The following is a 21008-nucleotide window of genomic DNA, read 5'->3' as shown; positions in this document are numbered from 1 at the left end:
TTAACCAAACTACCACATTTGTATAAATGCTATGGATACAGAGTTCAAGAAAAGTCACTAGAAGAATGTGCTTTTATCTAAAGAATTCACTATCTCCCTTTAGATACTGTCTTTAGACTTTTAATATAACAGGCACCAATATATTCTTATGCACAGCCTTCAAATTCATCTATAAAACTATGATTTTTAAAATTACCAGTCCATTGACTTACCCTGAAATGTCACAACTCCATGGAATGGATTAGTTAATGTTTGTGTAAGCCTTTATACCCTCTTTCAGCTATATCTTATCACCAATATCACTTCAACCTCCATTTCTCATCTTCATTTGCTCAACCTTCTGTTTTTATCAAAGATCCATTCAGAGTCCATGACACTCACAGGACTCTGCTGCTTCTGAGTTCCTTCCTACAGTCTTCTAAGCTTGGCCATATTAGACGATTAATTAAGAGAGAAATAAGCATCCTCAGATCAGATTTTCAGGGAACATGGTGGGCTATGGGGAGAAGGTGATGGATAAAATGACCTCCCCTATTCCACCAGTGGAATTCCTCCACTAGATCATAATTCTGCAGATGAAAGGAACCCTTTTGTTCACAAAAGGCTAAGCCTGGATCCAACTCCTTGTGTCTGCTGATTAAAAAAAAAAAAAGATTTACAAGGGAAACCACACTGACTATGAAATATCCGAAGCTCACCTAAATGACAGAATTATGATCTATTGTGTGATAACTGATGGCAACAGTTGCCCATTCTTGTTGGAACTATATCTTTATAACCAGTCACACAAAATTTTGCACTATCCAATCAGTATGCAGCTTGGCTCAGTTCCTCAAGTCATCTAGAGATATCTGCTTAAGTCTGACAGACATCTTTCTGCAACACATGAGCTTCCTATTTGCAGCACACTTTGCTACTGTGGAGACTGATCTGTGGTGGGTGAAGAGTCTTGCTTTGCAGCAAACTTCCAGCTCTATAATTCCTCGTAAATTCACTCTTAAAAAAATTGTTGAAGTAGACAGAAACCCAGTGCTTTTTTGCCAGCTGTGGAGCCTCTACAACAGGCATCCTCAAACTTCGGCCCTCTAGATGTTTTGGACTACAATTCCCATCTTCCCCAACCACTGGTCCTGTTACCTAGGGATCATGGGAGTTATAGGCCAAAACATCTGGAGGGATGCCTGCTCTACAACATTCACAGTCAAAAACAAAAACAATATGATTTAGGAATGAACTAGGTACCACTACAGCGGGAAGGTAAACGGCATTTGCATGTGCTGCTCTGGTTCGCCAGAAGCGGCTTTGTCATGCCACATGACCTGGAAGCTGTACACCAGCTCCCTCGGCCAATAACATGAGATGAGCACCGCAACCCCAGAGTTGGTCACGACTGGACCTAATGGTCAGGGGTCACTTTACCTTTAGTAAACAATAAAATGCTGGTCAATCCATACTAATGCATAGTAGCAGAACTCAATTATTTTATTTTTTCCTGACCCTCACATGAAAGAAAACAGAGAAGACAGCATTATCACAGGAATGTTTTTAACAAGTGCCCTGATAACAAATAAAATCAAATCATCTTGCTGCAGTCAAGAAGGGGGGTACAGAGTGCATGAATGGCAGCAAGAAGCTAAAGTGAAAGGAAGTAAAAACCACCTCCTTTGGGCCAGACTACAAAAGGCCCCAAACTATTCAGAAAAACTCTGCTGAACAATACAGTGGCTATGTATTGGAGGCAGCAAAATATGTCTTCTTTGCTTCCTTCACTGCCACTGGGTAGGCTCAAAAATGAGCACTCACCAGTGTTCCAATTGCATTCACCTGTTGTTTTCCTCCACTTGCGTTCAAGCCATCTCCCAGCTTGTTTCATTGCCATGAGCTCTGGAGTACACCAAGGAGCCATGTGGGCTCTACAAAGCAGAAGAGTCTGCTCAGGGCCACTCATGCCAACAGTCTAAGTCACTCATATTGTATATTCCACCATTTTGTCAGGGCTGCTAAAGAGTATGTATGTTGCACCTTTTAATCGTTTGTGGAAGCATGTAATATACACTAGGTGCTGTAAATGAATAAAACACACAGCTCACAATCTTTATTTGTTACTATTCTGGAAATTACTACTATTATATAATTTAATACCTTCTGCACATTTTTAACACGCTACACAGAACATAAAATAAAGTATTAAATCAACCACTGGGCAAAACACAAAACCAGGCCCTTATTGTTAGGAATTAACATACCAGTATTTAATTATTGCTTTGAATGCTGAATGAAATAAGGCCTGCCATCCTATTTACACTTATCTGAGCATAACAACACAGAGGGACTTCTGAGTAAATATGCATAGGATTGCACAACTAAAGAATCTATATAAAGAGGTCACAAGGCAAAATTTATTTGCTGTTAAAAGAGGTCAGACTTTTTAATAAATTGCCTGTTCACACCACTCTCTTAACTACACTAAATCATACCCTAGCACTACTAACAGAGAGAATTTAAACACAACGAGCCTAGTTAGCAGCAAATCCATAAGAAAATTTTCTGTTGTAGGAATGCATCAAGAATAAGCTGTGAAATCTGAGGAGAGAATGACTTGTGGTCTCCAAATATAATTGGTCCAAAGCCCTGAACAGTTACAGGCTGCAGTGCTCATCTCCACTTTCAGGCTGAGAGAGCCGGCGTTTGTCCACAGACAGCTTTTCTGAGTCATGTGGCCACTATGACTAAACTGCTTATGGTGCAATGGGACACCATGACGGAAACTAGAGTGCACGGAAACACCATTTACCTTCCTGCGGCAGGGGTAGGTACCTATTTATCTACTTGTGCTGGTATGCTTTTGAACTGCTAGGTTGGCAGGAGCTGGGACAAAACAACAGGAGCTCACTCTGTTGCATGGATTTGAACTGCCGACCCTACGACCGACAAGCCTTGGTGGTTTAGACCACAGTGCCACCTGCATCTCTTAACGATGTACACCTATCACTTTTGGGGTATGCCTGAGAAGTAGTGTGTGAATGTGACTAACACGTGTATCATATGGGTATATTTGCAAGGCAGCAAGTTGTGAATGATGTTAACACCCTACTTATATACTCAATGCCAAACACATAATTGCCTCTTATTGCATGATACAATAAAATGTGCCCCGCAAATTCAGTGAAACACACAAAGCTGTAAAGAAAATGTGGTAATTCACATTTGGAAATGGAGGAGTATAGAAAGATGGTAATGAAAATTCTGTCTGGATCTTGACAGGTAGCACACAAGTGAAGAGGCAACAAGAGGCTACTCTAGAGAGAGAAACTAGAAAACAATACCTTTTTTTTTAAATGAACTTGGTCCCAGCTCCTGCCAACCTAGCAGTTCGAAAGCACGTCAAAATGCAAGTAGATAAATAGGAACCGCTACAGCGGGAAGGTAAACGACGTTTCCATGTGCTGCTCTGGTTTGCCAGAAGCGGCTTTGTCATGTTGGCCACATGACCTGGAAGCTATACGCCGGCTCCCTCGGCCAATCATGCGAGATGAGCACGCAACCTCAGAGTCGGTCACGACTGGACCTAATGGTCAGGGGTCCCTTTACCTTTACCTTTAGAAGTTGCTTATTAATAATGGGAGACCAAACATAAGAAGAAAAATACGGAATGGTCACAACCAGTATATTAGAGCCATTATTCACAATACCCTGTGGAGTAAAAAGAGTTTAACTTTATATGTGGAAAAGAAACAATGAAGTATTTTGCATTCTATTACATATTACATTTCCAATAATCAGCAAACATTTTGACATCAGGCTATTTTTAAAAGTAATAGGTGAATTTCAGTATAAATTTTATGTATTAAAATCATGTATGTATTTATAAAATAACATATGCTTTATTGCTAGAATAAACTGAACTATTTTCCATTTTAAGTAGTAATGTGATGAGCTGAAAAGGACTGAAAAAGCTCCCAGCATAAATCTGTCCATCTTAAAATAAATTTCATAGTGCAGCACAATTTGAAATGTGGTCTAGAAAATCAAATGCCTGCTTGCAGAGAAGTGACCTGGAAAAGCTAAAAATATATCTGTGATAGTCTTCAAGCCTCTGCTATAATGTACATTAGCTCTCAAAGAATTTCTTTTAAAACTATATTATTTATTTACTCCATATTGTTTTGTAACTATAGCACAAAAACAAAAATAAGCAAGTCATTCCTTAGAAATACCTTATTCTGCCAGCTATCACCATGAAACAATCTCTGCAATTAGGAAGACAAAGATTATAACCTGATATGAGGCAGTCCTATTCAAAATTGCCTGTAAGAAAATTACATGTTTACCAAATTAAATTATTAAAGCTATTCCATCACAGACATATGTTAGTTTACAGCAAAACTGCAAAGGCCACAAACATTTTCAGGGTATGTAAATTAAAACTAGAACACTTGTCTCAACGTTGTATATAAATGAAAAAACAACTGGATTTTAAGTGGCAATTTGTAACAGTAGTGACTGAGAATTTGGACAGCTGGGATCATAAGTGGCAGATGGTTGTTACTTTGCAACTTTTTGCATTCCTGAACTTTCCAACCAATTCCTAGCCTTCCAAAGCAACACTTGTTCTTTACCACAATAATTCCTCATGTGTTTAACATCTTAGAATTCCAGGAAGTGGAGCTTCAGTGATGAAGATTTAGCAATCTGCCTGAAGTGAATTGGCAATACATATAAGAACCTTATACCTTCCCAATACAAATACACAGCTTTCTAAAAGATGGTTAGATGAAACTTCATTATAAATTGCAAGTTTTAGGGCCTGGCTTACATCATTTAACAGCAAGCCTGGGATAGAATACTGTTAGAGTACTAGTTTCATCTTGCCTGAATTTAAAGTTCCATTTTTCATGAATGGATCTCTTGTTTGCTTATTTTGCCCTGAGGTTATCCAGAAGCTCAGACATCTACAACTCGAAAACACATTTATTTTGATGTACACTGTACTATCACAAGGGAGAGGGAGAGAAACACACACAGTATAGTTTGAGGCTTACCTCAAAATAAAAAAAAGATGATTAGACCTAGGACAGTTTTTCTCCTGCCTGTTTGCACATTCCTAGGCAGACGTGTTCCCCTGGGTATGCTGAAAGAGGCAAGAATTTTGCTGCAATTGGAAGTCTGATTAACCTGTTCTGTCTTACAAGTGTTGACTGGAGTCTTTCTGAGAGTGACAGGAAGAAGAAGAAGAAGAAGAAGAAGAAGAAGAAGAAGAAGAAGAAGAAGAAGAAGAAGAAGAAGAAGAAGAAGAAGAAGAAGAAGAGTAGTAGTAGTTTGGATTTGATATCCCGCTTTATCACTACCCGAAGGAGTCTCAAAGCGGCTAACATTCTCCTTTCCCTTCCTCCCCCACAACAAACACCCTGTGAGGTGAGTGAGGCTGAGAGACTTCAGAGAAGTGCGACTAGCCCAAGGTCACCCAGCAGCTGCATGTGGAGGAGCAGAGGTGGAGGAGCAGAGACACGAACCCGGTTCCCCAGATTACGAGTCTACCGCTCTTAACCACTACACCACACTGGCTCTCACTGGAATGTGAGCTTCGTTTTGCCTTGTCCCCAAATTATATATATATATATAAATCTTTGTGAACACAAATCCACAGTTTGATGAAAAAAGTAAAAAAGACAATTGGCAACTTAAAATTATTGTACCAGTTTCCCCCTTCTTTGCCCCAAAGGAAGCTCAGGCTGGAGCTGGGGACATCCAAAGAAAGGCTAGCATGCACAGCCCCAGTCCTCCCTGTGTATCTTCTTGGTGAACACCTGAGCAGGCCTAATAGCAATGATGTTATGAAGAAGGAATGTCATTCTACTTCAGTTCAACATACCGGTACCTGTACATAGTTTTGCTTTCTTTGGAGTTAAAGGGATAAGGAAGATTCTGGCATTTCACAAGGAAAATTTTGGTAAAATTTCTGAACCTGCTATCTCAGTTATGAAAAAGAACTTCCAGTGCAGGTACATTAATAGTTATTAAATATATTCTTATAAAGTACCTCTGAAGGCTATTTGTGTTTAATTTTTTTATTTTTAAACTGTGAATATATGTGCTTTAATATATGTGCTTTAAGGTTAAGCTAGTTGTTTCCAAGAAGGATAGAACCTCAACTAAAGCAAACCTTACTCTACAACCTTGACACAGAAACTAAAACACTGAATATTGCAAGGCAAATCAAGTCATTCATCAACTAGAATATGAATGTTTTTGGCAAAGGTCAAGATGGCTTAATGAAAGTAACTTAATCCTAATGAGATATACAAGATTATGCCAAGGGTGGGGGATTTTCCCCCCACCTGAGGGCAGTATACTAGCTCCGGTTATGGCCGCCTACTCACACAACACACAGATGCCCACACAAGGGTACCGAAATGCAAAAGATTGCAGGATTCCTAAACTTTCAATAATTGTGTAATAGAAAGAAATTGAGCAGGTGTAGTTTACGTAACACATTACACCTGCTGAAATTTCCTCTTCTAGAAAACTATTAACACTGTAGGAGATCTGTTCTCTCTTTCTTACAAATATATAGACTCTCATTTTCTATCTATTGTTCCCACATACACATAGGATTCAGACTGTACTGAAGCCCCCCTCCCCCCAGTTCTAATTGCCAGATGGGGGTGATCTTCATTGTGACTGCAGTGCAGACAATGAACCCTGTATGGAAATTAAGTCTCTGTTGGCAATTTTCAAGTTTAAATGGTATACAGGAATATTGAGGAAGTAAAGTTTAACCCTCCCCATGTGTTGCAACCTCCTCTCTCAACCCCCACCCCCGAACTTAGGTTTGCCACCAATCTCCCACTGGAGTTAGTTGTACTGTAGCCATTCATTGCCCAGTGTTTCTCTCCACACCGTTTAGAAGTACTGTTAGGTATCAATACCTGCTGTGAGATGTATTCATACATATATGATTAAGCAATCAGTCAACAAACAGCCTGTCCATGAAGTACCCTGTGAACCAGTGTTAGAAACTCAGATATATAGGCTAACTGCCAAATGGCACCTTAAACCTGGGTTACTGTCACCACAACAGAATGAGCACCATTCCCCCCCAATGGAATTTCTTGTTGTTATTCATTTCATTTATATACTTTATATTTCAAAAAGAAAATCCCAAAGCAGTTTACAACACATTGAAACATCAAATAAGGAATCCAGAATAAAACAAATTCAAGTTTCAAGGAAAAAAATTTCAGATCCTTCTCAAAGTGACATTTTGCTTTCCCCATATTTACTTACCTAGTTAATTTATATAGCTGTCCCATAGCAGATACTTCTGCTATGGGACACTGGCTGTAGGAAGTCAGTGTGGTGTAGTGATTAGAGCAGGGGTAGGCAACCTAAGGCCCGTGGGCCGGATGCGGCACAATCGCCTTCTCAATCCGGCCCACGGATGGTCCGGGAATCAGTGTGTTTTTACATGAGTAGAATGCGTTCTTTTATTTAAAATGCATCTCTAGGTTATTTGTGGGGCCTGTCTGGTGTTTTTACATGAGTAGAATGCGTGCTTTTATTTAAAATGCATCTCTGGGTTATTTGTGGGGCATAGGAATTTGTTCATTCTCCCCTCCCCCCCAAAAAAATAGTCCGGCCCACCACATGGTCTGAGGGACGGTGGACCGGCCCACGGCTGAAAAAGGTTGCTGACCCCTGGATCAGAGCGTGAGACTAGGACCTGGGAAATCAGGATTTCAATCCTAGATGACTTTGGGCCTGTTACAGCCTCCTAGCCTAACTCACAGGGTTATTATAGGGATTAACTGAAAGCAGGGTGAGCCATACTCCTTGGAGAAAAAGGTGGGATATAAATGCAATAAATAAGCTCTTCTGCTTACCTGCTTAAGAAATCTGGAAGGGACAGCTAGAAGGAGATGTCAGTCAACAACCTGGCATCCAGAAATCTCTATTGGTCACAATTGGACCCATGCCAGTCACAAAACACTCTTGGTGCCTGACAAATTTCCAACACTGCTGTGAACCTAAATTTTCACAAACGATGAGATCACCTTCCAGGTATGCTAAGTTTTCACATGTTAGAAGGTTGCTTGGTTTTGTTTGCTTTGCTTTGCTTTGCCTTGCTTTGCCTGGAATGACCCACTCTAGACAGGACAGTGCAGAAGTATTATTTCTGCAATTTTAAAATCAGTCCCAGTTCTTCAAATGGAGAACCAGAAAGCCTGTAAATTCAATCTGCTTCTAAACTGAATACCATAACCCCAAGCTACAGCATTATAAGGAGATTTTGCTTTAAAAGTAGTTTAAAATTTAAATGATATCAACATGGTTTCAGTAATTTAAAAATATCTCTTCTAGGGTAAACCCAAATCCCAGTTTACCTAAGTGTTCATTTGTAAAACAATTAAGAGAGGTTCTAGGGTGTTTTACTATGAAAAGACTAGAAAATCTCTACAAAATGGATTGCTATATTTCATCATTATCTTGCTATGCTGAAATATGAAACAAAATAAAATGACTGGTTTTAAACCCTTCCTGGAAGTTTTGGGATCTCAGCAGACTCTTAAAAGAGAAGATCAAAGCTTCTGCTTTCTGAAAGCTGTTCTACATGTCATTCTCTGCATATTTCTATAGTGTGGGAAATGTGTTTGAATTACACTGCATCAAGACACTTTATGTTTTAATAAAGATAATACCTCCTGTTAGCCGCAAGCAATCAGAGGAGTTGCATCACTATGGGACCTAAATAATACTAGAATGAAGGCTCAGCTATCTTGTTCCATTGCTGACTTTGGTAGATTTCCCCTTGCTCAATTGCAGGGGAAATGACACACTTCTAGATATAGCTTGAAATCCATTTTATACCCCAAGTAAAAAGTACTGAGAAGAAGAACAAGTGTTGTTGTTTTTTAAAAGTTAAGTATTATGCTATGTTTTTAATTTTCAGGAATACTCTAAAATATATAATTGTACATTTGGTTTTAAATAGTTCATGATGCTAGGCACCCCCAAGGGGACACTAAAAATAGTCCATGTCTACCCCACACCCAAGAATTTGGGGAGGAGTCCAATGGACCTTTACTAGCCCCAGAGCCCAGGCAGGAGATTAAACAATCCTCTTGTCTTGTGATTATTCAACCTTGACAGATGAGATACAAGTGGAAGAAAGGCATTGCTGGGCAGGTGTGGTTAAGACCAATGGGAGAAGAAACCAGAATAGTGTCCTAGGTAGATATTCCTGAGGAAGATTAAAAGCTAGTCCACAATTTTTCTGGGGAGAGTGCTCGCATGAACAGCAACAGCAGGAAAGGCTGGCCTGAATGCCTTGGAGGTAAAGTCTGCCTGAAGATGACCACAAGAGACATTAACATAAAGCAAGAGAGCCCTGCTGTCTGGTTAGTGAATATTTATTTCCCTCTAGCACTAGCTATTTTCCTCAAATGAAAAGAGAACGAATTTACCAGGGCAGGCCACCCTGGGAATGGAGAAGGTGACTTACCTAGAAAGCCCATCTTAATACTGAAGTTATTGGAGAAGCGAAGCACAATGAGGCAGAAGGAATCCCCAAGAAATATCTGGTACTTGCACCTTGCAGGTTCCCCACCTGAGGGCATGTTCCAGTTGGCAGGGTGGGTGCCTAAGTCAGATAGCTACGGTATGTTCTTTGCCCCAAGACCCACATGGTCTAAATGGTTTGGAGAGCCGTGAAATAAAAAAAAAATGCCCTAGATTTAGGCACTGAAGAGGAATCAGAACTACCAGTTATACCCATTGTCCTAAAATTTGTGTTAGAAACTCAGGTATGTAAGCTATTTGCCAACTGGCACCTTAAACCTTGGCTGAGGTTGCCATAACATAATGTCTAGGCACCATTATTTTCAAGGTTGCAAAGCAAAAAATTTATCATCAATATTAACATATTTAACAATTCAGTTGCACATTTTACCAATTACAGTAATCTTTTCTCCCCTGAAGCACATGAACTAATACTGCAAGGGAGGAGGAAGGAGGGAGTGGGAGAAGCACCTTTTGGAGTGCCCTGGCTGGCCCAGCATGGCTGCTCCGAGGCACCCAGCAACCGCCTCATGAGAGACGGGTGCATGGGGCTTGGTGAGCTTGCGGGTGTAGGCATGAGGGCAAACACACTTGCCCCTCTTTATCCCTCGGCACATTTGCTTGGAAGTGAGCCCCAACACATTGAGAGGGTCTTTCTTACCCTTAAGAAAGTGTGCCTAGGGTTGCAGCTCTCACAGCAGTATAGAAGTAAAGTTTGCTGCTATGCGAGTCATCTGGCTTGTGCGACAGTGCAGAAACACAAGACATGTGTCTTTTGTTGTATCCGAGTCACCTGGCTTGCCTGGCACTGCCACAGTGCCGTCAGCCAAATAGAGATGTCAGTCATCACCAACCTGGCATTCAGAAATTTCCATGTGGTCACAATTGGACTTGCACCAGTTGCAAAACGCGCCTGACACCTGGAGAATTCCAAACACTGCCTAAGATAACTTCACACTTGTTGGCCACATGAAGCCACACCTGTGTATGGACTCTATGGAGACAATGGGGGTAGGGGAAGGTTTGAGGTGCTTCTCCTCCAGTGGAATCATATACATGGTTTGCACATAAAAGGGCCGGATGCCTGGAAGACAAGAGGGGATGCATTCCGACAATCTCAAGCCCCACACAAAGGCTACTACACCAGAACCAGGAAACCATTGTAAATGGCTTTAAAAACCATAACGTTATATTCTAACTTATACTCTATCTGAAGAAGTGTGCATGCACATGAAAGCTCATACCTATGACAAACTTAGTTGGTCTCTAAGGTGCTACTGGAAGCACTTTTTTAAATTTTTTTGTTTCAACTACGTCAGACCAACACGGCTACCTACCTGTAACTATATTCTAACTTGTTTAGAAGTCATTAACACGGCTTTCCAGTTTGAATATAACGGGGAGTTATAGGAAACTGAAGACATCCTGGCTTGTTTCCCAGATTACACAAAAAGAAGAGTGAACATCTGTGTGTGGCTGCACAAGCCCTGTTCATATTTGGCTTAAGATCTTTTAAATTATTATTTTCTTCCATTTATATTCCACCTATATATTTTCATAGAACCTAAGGCAGTGCATATGTAGTTCCTAGAGAATCTCCTATTCAGGCCTATACCCAAACCAAACTTACTTACCGCAGCTTCACTAAGGTGGCAGCCTTCAGACCATGTATGTCTTGATACATGCAAAGATATGATCACTGGAATGTGGCCACGGACTCAACATCACTCCATGCAACCTGTCTTTATAGCTCCATCTGCCAGCTAGTGTTCAAAAAAGGTCTTATGCATGTTTGACTGGCTCCAGTACTGCTTATCTCCAGTACGGTAACTTAAAGGATCAATTAGCTTTGTCCCAGGCCATTTTCCTTTTATGGCCAGTAGTGGGCTAAAACAGGGGCGTAGTGTGGGGTGTAGCCAGGGCAATCGCCCCCGGCACATTTTGGGCAGGGGGCACACTTCTCATGCCGTCCTGCCCAAACCAGCCCTGTGTACCTTTTTGAGCCTTACAAAGCCACTCAGAGAGGGCGGCATGAGAAGGAACCCAGCCTTGCAAAGGCATGGCTGTTGCGTCCTTCTCACGTGCCCTCCTAGAGCAGCTTAGCAAGGAGTGTTTCATGGTGGGGTGCGGAGGGCAAATGGAGCCCGCTGCACCAGGCTAGTCATCGCTTTGGTGGCAAGGACTTGGCTGGCACAGCAGACACCGTTTGCCCACCGCACCCCGCCATGGAAATACTCCTCGCACGGCCTCTTGGGGAGGGCACATCAGAAGGACATAACAGCCATGTCCTCTTCAATACTGGGATTAATGGGCGCGTAGCTGTTGTTCTCTTCTTATTCCACTTTCCTCGAGTGCTCTAGCAGTGATTGCTGGCCAGGGGCAGTGGGCTCCTATACCATCTTTATTTTTCCCCATCATCTACTTTCCCCTTCCATTCAGTAAGGAAACAGACAACACAAGACCAGCCACAATCAAGTGAGCCCAGCATAGAAACCAAGCAGGCTGCAAGACCATAAAAATGCGTAGACTGCTGCAAAAAGATAGAGCTCTCCATCAGATCACTGGAAGCTAGTAAATTGTGTGGATTTCATTACAAGCCTGACACCCCCCCATTGATTTTGTTTTAAGTATTTCAGGTACACACTTCCTTGGTCCACATTCATCTAACCCAGTGTGCTAGCAAAACCCAGTCCAAGGGCAATGAGGCTTCCCCAAGTCTCCCTGCCCCCCAATCTGATCTACAGGATCAAGAAAACTCTCTAGATTTGGAAGTACTGTATATAGAGGTTGTAGAGGAAAGATAGGTTAATGTTAATGTAATTTAGGATTTAGGTATAAATGTTAAATAAGAAATGAAATGAATGTTAAGAATATATAAGATGACTAGAATTATGATATATAAATTACTAAAGATGATTTACAAGGAAACACAGTGAGGGGGACACGAGGAAGTCATAAATGTTAAGACATAAGAGTTATAAATATGAATTTTCTTTCTTTCTCCTTTTATATATTTTGTATTTTTGTATTTTTTGTTCTCTTTTGTGTATTTTTGTATCTTGTATTTTTTCATTTTTATAAAATGAATAAATATTATTTGAAAAAAGAAGAAGAAAACTCTCAACAGCATGTAGGGGGAGGAGAGGAGGAATCATTCAGTCTGGCAAGCAGATATTCTTATGCTGATGGAACAAGCAGAAGAGCATGATGTTGAATTCCTCCCATTGCTTTTTCTGCAATATATTCCAAAATATGGGGGAAATGTAGAACTGAGCATACACTGTACACATTTAAAAAAAGATTAACAGCATATTCCCTGTTCAACACACAATCATTCACCATTCAAATGCAAAAATGTCATCAGAGATAAGAACATTTATTTAGCAAAGAAAAAAGACCCTTAAAAAGGCAGGACATTATATATATATATATACACACACCTATACCCACACACACACACACACATACATATATGCAAACATTTTCAATCAATTTTGAATACTATGTAAGCATCTCTATTATCAGTATGAGTTAATATTTGTTTTGTTTTTTGCTGTTAAGCCACATTTACTCCCATTAACAAAGAAAGAACCAGGAAAAAGTGACATCAGGCTGAAGCAATGCATGAAGGGATGGCCGTATCCCACAGCAACAGAATTAAGTACTGTACAGTGGTACCTTGGTTTATGAACTTAATCCGTTCCAGAAGTCTGTTTTTTAACCAAAACCAGTCCTAAACAGAGGCACACTTTCCCTAATGAGGTCTCATGCTGCCGGCGCCCTTCCACCATTCGGATTCTGTTCTTAGACCGAGGTAAAGTTCTCAAACCAAGACACTATTTCTGGTTTTGCAGAGTTTGTAAACCAAATCGTTCTTAAACTGGACTGTTCTTAAACCAAGCACTGTAACTGGAATCAGCAACAATAATCACAGAACATTTGACCTATATAACAGTTAACCTATATTACAGCATTCTACACTGTCCCTGGGTGACCCCATTACATCCCACAGCTTTCAGAACCACCTGTACACTAATGACACTCAGCTTTACCTCTTTCCAAAACTTTTTTCTTTCATCTAGTCTTTCATGTCCAAGTGCCCCTTTGATTTTTTCACTTGGATGCTTTGTTGTCATTACAAAGTCAATATGCCCCTGAATGAGCTTATCTTTTCTCCTAAGCCCCCCCTCTTCTTATCCACTGACATCATCCACCCTGTGGGAAAGGCACATAGTCGTGATTTTTATCCTTCAACTGCTTATTCCTTCAACTTCTACATTCAATCCATCACCAAATAGTAACAATTTCCCCTTTCACAAAATTACATGATTGATTATCTATGAGGCTTCTGAGGGTTCCAACTATCATGGAGGCAAAGAGACCCCCACAGATGGTGGCATCTTCACATATCTATCTGTGACATTCACGCCTTGGGCCCCACCACCCTCAGCAATCCAAAGGTCATTTCCCCACATAACTCTACCCTTTCTCCCTTGCTACCCCATCATACTGGAACTGCCTCCAGTAATGTTCTCTAACGCCACCTCTTACTTCCTTCATATTCCTCTATAAAACCCACATTCTCCATTAAGCCTTTCACACAATCACCTAGTTCCAAACCTAGTGAGACAAAGTTACATGTAAATTCAATATGCTCCCCTGCCCCTCATCTCACTGAGGAAAAGTAAGTGGAGCAGGGATCCATCCTCTCATTATTTGCAAGTTATTATTTATAAATTTACAAAGTTCTTATAATAGCTAGCTCAGATGGAAATGGACTATTTACCCTTTTTTATATTAAAAAAGACCTTATCAAGTCCCTAATAAATACTGTAGTCTGATAACTCAACCTTTCTTTAACAGCTGGAAGCTGTTGATCCTATGATTCCTCCTCTCACTGCTGCCCCTGACTCCTCCTTAAATCTACTCTGCAGTATGGAGATCCATCACAGCGGATTTGAGGAAATGGCATAGGAGGCTACAAGGGGTGGAGGAATTAGAAAAACTTTGCTTTCCTCCCCATTGAATGAGACAGCATTGAATGTCACCCAAAGTTATTCACAGACTTACCGTTTTCTCCAAACTGGGTGAATGGGCAGTAAAATGGCAAATGCAAATCAACAGATGCAAATATAAAGAGATGCACACTGGGGTAAAAAAATATAATTTCACATAAACACTATTGGAATCTAAACTGGTGGTGACTGACCAGGAACATGACCTTGGGGTCACAGTGGGCAGTTTCATGAAGATGTTGACTCGGTGTTTGGCAGCTGTGAAATGTGAATTACATGATAGGTTTAAAAAAATGGTAAAGGTAAAGGACCCCTGGACAGTTAAGTCCAGTCTAATTCAACTATGAGGTTGCGTTTTCAGGCCGAAGGAGCCGGCATTTGTCCGCAGACAGCTTTCCGGGTCATGTGGCCAGCATGACTAAACCACTTCTGGTGCAACAGAAACACCAACATAGGGGTCAATATATGATAGGAATCAATAGGAAAGAGGTTGAAAATAAAACTGCCAGTATGATGCTGTGAGGTCTATGCTGTGACTACATTTGGAATGCTGTGTACAGTTCTGGTTGCCTCACTGCAAAAATGATACTGTAGCTAGAAAAGGTTCAGAAAAGAGCAAATAAAGTGATTAAGGGACTGGAAGAATTCCCCTACATAGAAAGGTTATAACATCTGCAACATTATAGTTTAGGAAAAATGGGAAGCAGGGGGACATCTATCTATCTATCTATCTATCTATCTATCTATCTAATCTATCTAAAAATGTAAAAGGTTCCCGTTTGTACGCGTCCAGCTAACTCCGAAACCGCTTGACCGATTGCGTTGAAATGCGAATACAGGAGTGTTTGTATAAACTTAGATTGGACAGATGTCACACGTGTGAGAAGTTAGAACATGTTTTCTAGAAAAACATGTCAAAGCAGCACAACTGAGGATGCCTCAGCTGCGGCCATTGGCTGCAGACTACCTGTGACATCACAATAGCATGGCATTGCACAGCATAGCACAGCCAGGGGAGCAGGCCAGGCCCAAGATGCACATGGAGTGTGCGGATGGGAGAGAGAAAGAGGGGTTGGGCTGATGGAGCAGAAGAGCAGAGAGACCTGGATGGAAGATGACCAGAGAGACAGGAGGGACCACAGAGAGTGAGTTGTCGTGACGTTCGGGGTGTGGTACGGGGCTGTGGTGAGGAATGGGTGGGCCATGCCTTTGGGAAGGTGGAATGTGTCGGGGTGGCGGGTGCCCTCACGCACACCCGTCTCTGGTCCTCCCGTCACACGGTGGGAGGACCAGACAGGGGTGTGCGGCTGGGGTGGGGAACGGGGACGCTGAGTGGACGAGGCCCATGCCTTAGAGGAGGATGAATGGGTGGGAAAGGGGTTGGGGGATTTGCCAGAACACGCGTGCGAGAGGGAGAGAAAGAGTGCTCGGGGCACCAGGTGCCGTCACATGGGAGGAAGAGGATGTCACGCAGCGGGGGGACCAGAGACAGGAATGTCGCAACGTTATGCGGCTGGGGTGGGGAACAGGGACGCTGAATGGAGGAGGCCCATGACTGAGCCATAGAAACGTGTGGCTGATAGTAATGACTAAAACTATGTATGGTGTAGAAAATTGGACAGGGAGACACTTTTCTCCCTCTCATAATTTTAAAAAATCGGGACCATCCAATGAAGCTGGCTGCTGGAAGATGTAGGATGCACAAAAGAATTTCTTCAGACAGTGCACAGTTAAACCATGAAATTCACTCCCACAAGAGAAAGTGATAGCCCTACCTACTGTATGTTCTACCTCCATTGTCAGAGGCAGTATGCTTCCAAATGCCAACTGCTAGGAATCACAAGTGGAGAGAGTACTTTTGGGCTTCCCACAGGCATCTGGTTAGCCACCATAAGAACACAATGCTGGACCAGATGGGTCTTTGGACTGATTGAACAGGACTTTTATTATGTTTAAACTAATTTATCCGACAATGTATTCATAGATTTTGAGAAATACATTTAAAAGAATTTTGGAATTAAACTTATTTAATTGATTCAGTATAGGACTCCAGTTGTTTTTATCCTTGTTAGATATTGTAGAACTTTACCACTAATTAAATGTTGGGGTTTGTGAATGAATGGACATCATAAAGTTCTTGAGTGGTTAATAGGATATACAGTAGTATATTCATAGAATATAAATCTGGACTCTAAAGACTAGTTAGTGAATTACTTTCTTCAGCAGAGCTGTTGAACCGTCTGACTTTTCTAGACATTACTGAATATGTAGGTGCCAGGATTCTCCCATCATATGTAAAACGCTCGCTAGATTGCCCATTAGAACTTCCCCAGTCTATAATTAATACCAAGTTTACTCTTAGGTCAAACCTGAAGACAATTGCTAACAGCATCACTAGTGCTACTGCTACTGCTCCCTACCAGGCACAAACAACTTTCTATTTCTTTTAGCAAGCACAATAAATGTCTCGAATTTTGCCAAGAAATCAGCCCATAGAAAAACCATGTATTTTTGCAGACTTGATTGAATATGGAATATTTTATTACACTTGTAAAGTTTAAACGTAGAAATATGGGTTTCAAATATCAATCCTACTACCAATGACACGCATAGTGGACATTAATCTGAAGCACCAATGATTTAGCCCAAGGCCAGCCTGCTGCAATCAAATGTTCTATATTCATTTTCATTCATTTTTCATTTTCATTCATGTTCATTTTAGTTCAATATTCCCCCAAGGAAAGCCCTTTTAAAAACTTAAAATTAGTACTGTATTGCTGAAATCTTAAGCATGTACACCCAGAAATAAGCACTACCAAGCTCAATGAGATTTACTCCTAGGTAAATCACCAACATATAAATCATGCTTGAAAAACAACTATGCAGTGCAATCCTACATGTAACTTGCCTAGAAGACTGATTCACCCTTCACATTTAACCACTCCTTTTTTAAAAACCAAATAGGATTAAGAAAGATAGATGATAGATGGATAGATAGATATTTAAATGTTTTATCATCATTGGTTTCCTGAGAGAATTGCTCACAATCTTAATTCTAAAATTTTATTTGAAGGATTCAAATAATTTCACGTTCTTTTTATATAATTCTTTTGAAACATTCCTAAAGCAAATGTATTTGTCCACTTGAAAAAATTAGGGGTAAATGAAGTTAGTTTGGTATTTCAGCTGGTGACTGAAGGCAGGAAGACATACTTTTAGATTTCTGTCAGTGAAATTTTATGCATATCTCTACTCAGAAGTAAGTGTCATTGGGTTAAATTGGAATTATTCCCAGGAAGCAGATATAAAAACTGGGTTGCAGTTTAAAAACTGGTTGAAAATATGTACAAAGGGAAAAATATTAAACATATGTATAACATAGTCTCAACTCAGAGCTCTTTCATCCTTTATCACCCAAGAAGCTTTATGCCAGTATCAAGCTTCCACACATGTCCAAAAGATGAATAATATATCTGATATATTGTTTGCAGTGAGCAAAGCTCATAAAAACAAAATTGCTCAGGATAGTCAGAGCACAAAATAATTCTGCATCTATTTTTCTGCTTACATTCTGTAGACTTTTTTCTCTGCCAATACTGACAGATTATTTGGTTTTTTTAAAAACCCAGACATACATTGTTTCACATACTGTGAAACAATACGTATTACATACTTCAGTCAATGAAGAACCATTGACCACACTTAAGGATGTGAACAAAGATTTCATACACACACAGCAAGCCAACAGTTTATGAAGTGCAGGATGTGTATTGAAAAATATGAATGGTGACAAATGTCATAATAAAAGAAAATTTCACCTTAACTACTAGATTGTGCTAATCTCCCCCAATAAAATATAGGAAGATAAATATATTCACTAGATCAGTCTGAAAACTGAAACAATTTCCAGGAGCATGATGCAGACATTTTAAAAAGATAAGCCTTAACAGTGGCCAGCCGCACCCCCTTCCCTGTACGCAAAACAACTAGTGTGGATGCAATCTCTAGAACCAATAAAGTCAAATTATTTAAATGTACTCTGATTTATTCACATGGTCTTCACTGACACCAAATTGGTTTAAATCCAGGTAATCCGGCTTAATTCGTTTGCAGATCATGCTGTACTGCTACACCCACTGGTTACTTACCAGCCGCAGTGCTGAGTAGTAAGGTGGCAGTGGAGAAAAGGAGCAATAGCAAAAGGTGCTGCAGCAAGGCGGTCATATTTGAAGAAATCCAGGAGGGTGGATGATGTGTATAATAATTTTCTTTTAAAATGCCAGCAGGAGGAAATCTCCAGTCTCCAAAGTGTCTTAACCCTCTTAGTTTACAATCCAGTCTGAAAGGGCAAATGGCAGATGAGAGGAGCAGTCTGACCTCTTACTCCATTACACGGATCTGTCTTCATGTTTCAGGGCTTGCCTCCCAATCGGCAGATGAGAGTTTTGGTTCTCAAGCGAACATACATGTCCTTTTCCCCCAGCCGGCGGTCATCTTTCGCATACTCTCTCTATATATATATATATTTAAAAAAACCAGGCTTACTTCCCACGCTTCTTCGCAATATCAAAGCACCGCACACGTTGCAAAGGAATCATATCCGAGAGGTGAAGAGGACGAAACAAAAAACCCACGATTGTCACCTACAAGCAGCTTCCTCGATCCCCCAAAAGGCAGCTACGGACAGGCATTTAAAAGGCCGAGGTATGAGGAAACCAAAGGGGGGGGGAAACACCCGGATTTCTCTCTGTCGTCGTCTCTTTCCTGAAGTGTTATTTTCAGTCACTTGACGTTTAAAAACAACAAGGCGTCGTCGTCTTCTACGTGAGGGATTTTAACGGCGTTTCTCCCCATTACGAGTCTTTTTTTAAAAAAGAAGAAAAAGAGAAATCAGGATCTGGCTCCTCTAGTCTTACACACAAACACAATAGGGAAAAAATAATTGACGGGAGAAAGGGAAATATTCTTGGCGTTTCTCTGGAAAGGGCGCCAGCAATGAGGGCCCCCCAGTTCCTGGCACCCACCACCAGCCCCAGAGAGGCCTTCTTTCCTCACCCCACCCCGACCCCCAATACTGAAAAAGGATTCGAGGGGAGGGCGGCGAAGGAGAGCGCCCCCTCTTCTTCCCCTCACTTCACAAAGGCTTCCCCCCTTCCTTCCCCCAGCGGCGGCCAAGCCCTCCTGCCGCCCTCCCCTCACACGCACGCACACGGTCTCACCTAACCCTGCCTTTGGGGGCGCCTGGCAGCCCGCCCTTCGCCCTCCGCGGGTGTTTCTCACGCCACGGCGCGTCGCCTCACAGTCGCCGGGAAGGCTCGGGGCTCGGCTGGCAGCTGCTCCCTTTCCCCCCCTCAGACCAGACACAAAGGGGAGTCGCTGCTTCAACTGCCAGTCTGAAGCGCCCGGCCCGCGGGCGCCACGATGCCCCGCCCTGCCCCGCCCCTCATTGGCTGATAGCCGACATGCCCCCTCCCCCACGGCCCCGCCTTTCTCTGTCGGCCCGGTCTCGAGCGCGACGTCGACGTCGTAGTCCTTCCCGCAGCCCCTCTTTCTCTGTTTCTCTCTCTTTCCCCCACCGAAGGTTCTTATCCCCGCGCGGTTGGGAAGCGGCGGTCATAGAGAGGCGGCGCTCCTCCCGGCAGAGCGGCCCCCTCAGGGAGGGAGGTGAGAAGGTGTTGACGGAGGCCTTTCCGCGCCGCCATGTTGCGGAGGCTCGCCAGACGGGCGGCCCGGCGAGAGGTGGAGCTGCTGCCTCTTTCCTCTCTTTGCTTGCCGCCGCTGTCGCTGTGGGAAGGCGCCTCCCGCGGCCCTTCGTCGCTCCGCCTGACGCCACTCTCCCGGCGGGCTCACTCTCCCAGCGTTTTATATTTTATTTCATTTCGACCTCGTGAGTTTTATTGGACCTTCTCTCTGTCGTGGGGCCCGCCTGCCTCGAGACCATAGCTGTCAAGTTCTCTCCTTTTTTTTAAGGGAAATTCCCTTATGCTGAATAGGCTTCCTCGTGAGAAAAGGGAAAACTTGACAGCTATGCTCGAGACCCCCCACCTCCACCAGTACTTCCTTCGCTTACGAGTAAAATCCCGGGTCGGCCAACCCACGAGGCCTCAGTCGGCAGGATCCTCAGGGGCAGGCAGGATCACAGAACTGGAAGGGATCCTCCACGGTCATCTAGTCCAACCCCTGCAATGCAGGAATGTCGGCACCGGCTGCAGCCCCAACCAGTTTGGAAGCAGTGTCGGATTTATGTATAAGCTAAACAAGCTACTGTATAGTTTAGGGCCCCACTCTCTTGGGGGGCCCAAAAAAAATTAAAGGGAAAGAAACCTGGATGTACATTTCCAAAATCTATCTACGGTATATAAAAATGTAGAAGGTCCATGTTTGTTAGGCTGTGGCGTTCTCCGAAACTGCTTGCCCGATCGCGGTCAAATTTGG

At 42.1% G+C, this 21008-nt stretch overlaps 1 protein-coding gene across 2 annotated transcripts in view; it reads right to left on the bottom strand.

Moving 5' to 3' along the window:
• BMPR2 (bone morphogenetic protein receptor type 2) overlaps positions 1-20307 on the bottom strand; it is an 81479-nt gene extending 61172 nt beyond the window's left edge. The window contains exons 1-2 of one of the 2 annotated variants that reach the window (XM_035137452.2): positions 20150-20307; positions 18722-19434 (exon numbers count right to left, since the gene is read on the bottom strand). In XM_035137452.2, coding sequence (XP_034993343.1) covers positions 18722-18797 — 76 coding nt within the window. In that variant the 5' untranslated portion in view covers positions 18798-19434; positions 20150-20307. Of the gene's footprint in view, positions 1-18721; positions 19435-19792; positions 19991-20149 lie in introns of those variants that run through there. The other variant, XM_035137434.2, reaches the window with a different exon arrangement.
• Between the last annotated feature and the right edge of the window lie 701 nt (positions 20308-21008).

The sequence above is a fragment of the Zootoca vivipara genome, chromosome 1 (assembly GCF_963506605.1).
Source record: "Zootoca vivipara chromosome 1, rZooViv1.1, whole genome shotgun sequence".
In the NCBI taxonomy this organism is placed as follows: domain Eukaryota; kingdom Metazoa; phylum Chordata; class Lepidosauria; order Squamata; family Lacertidae; genus Zootoca; species Zootoca vivipara.
This window is presented reverse-complemented; position numbering and strand designations above follow the sequence as displayed.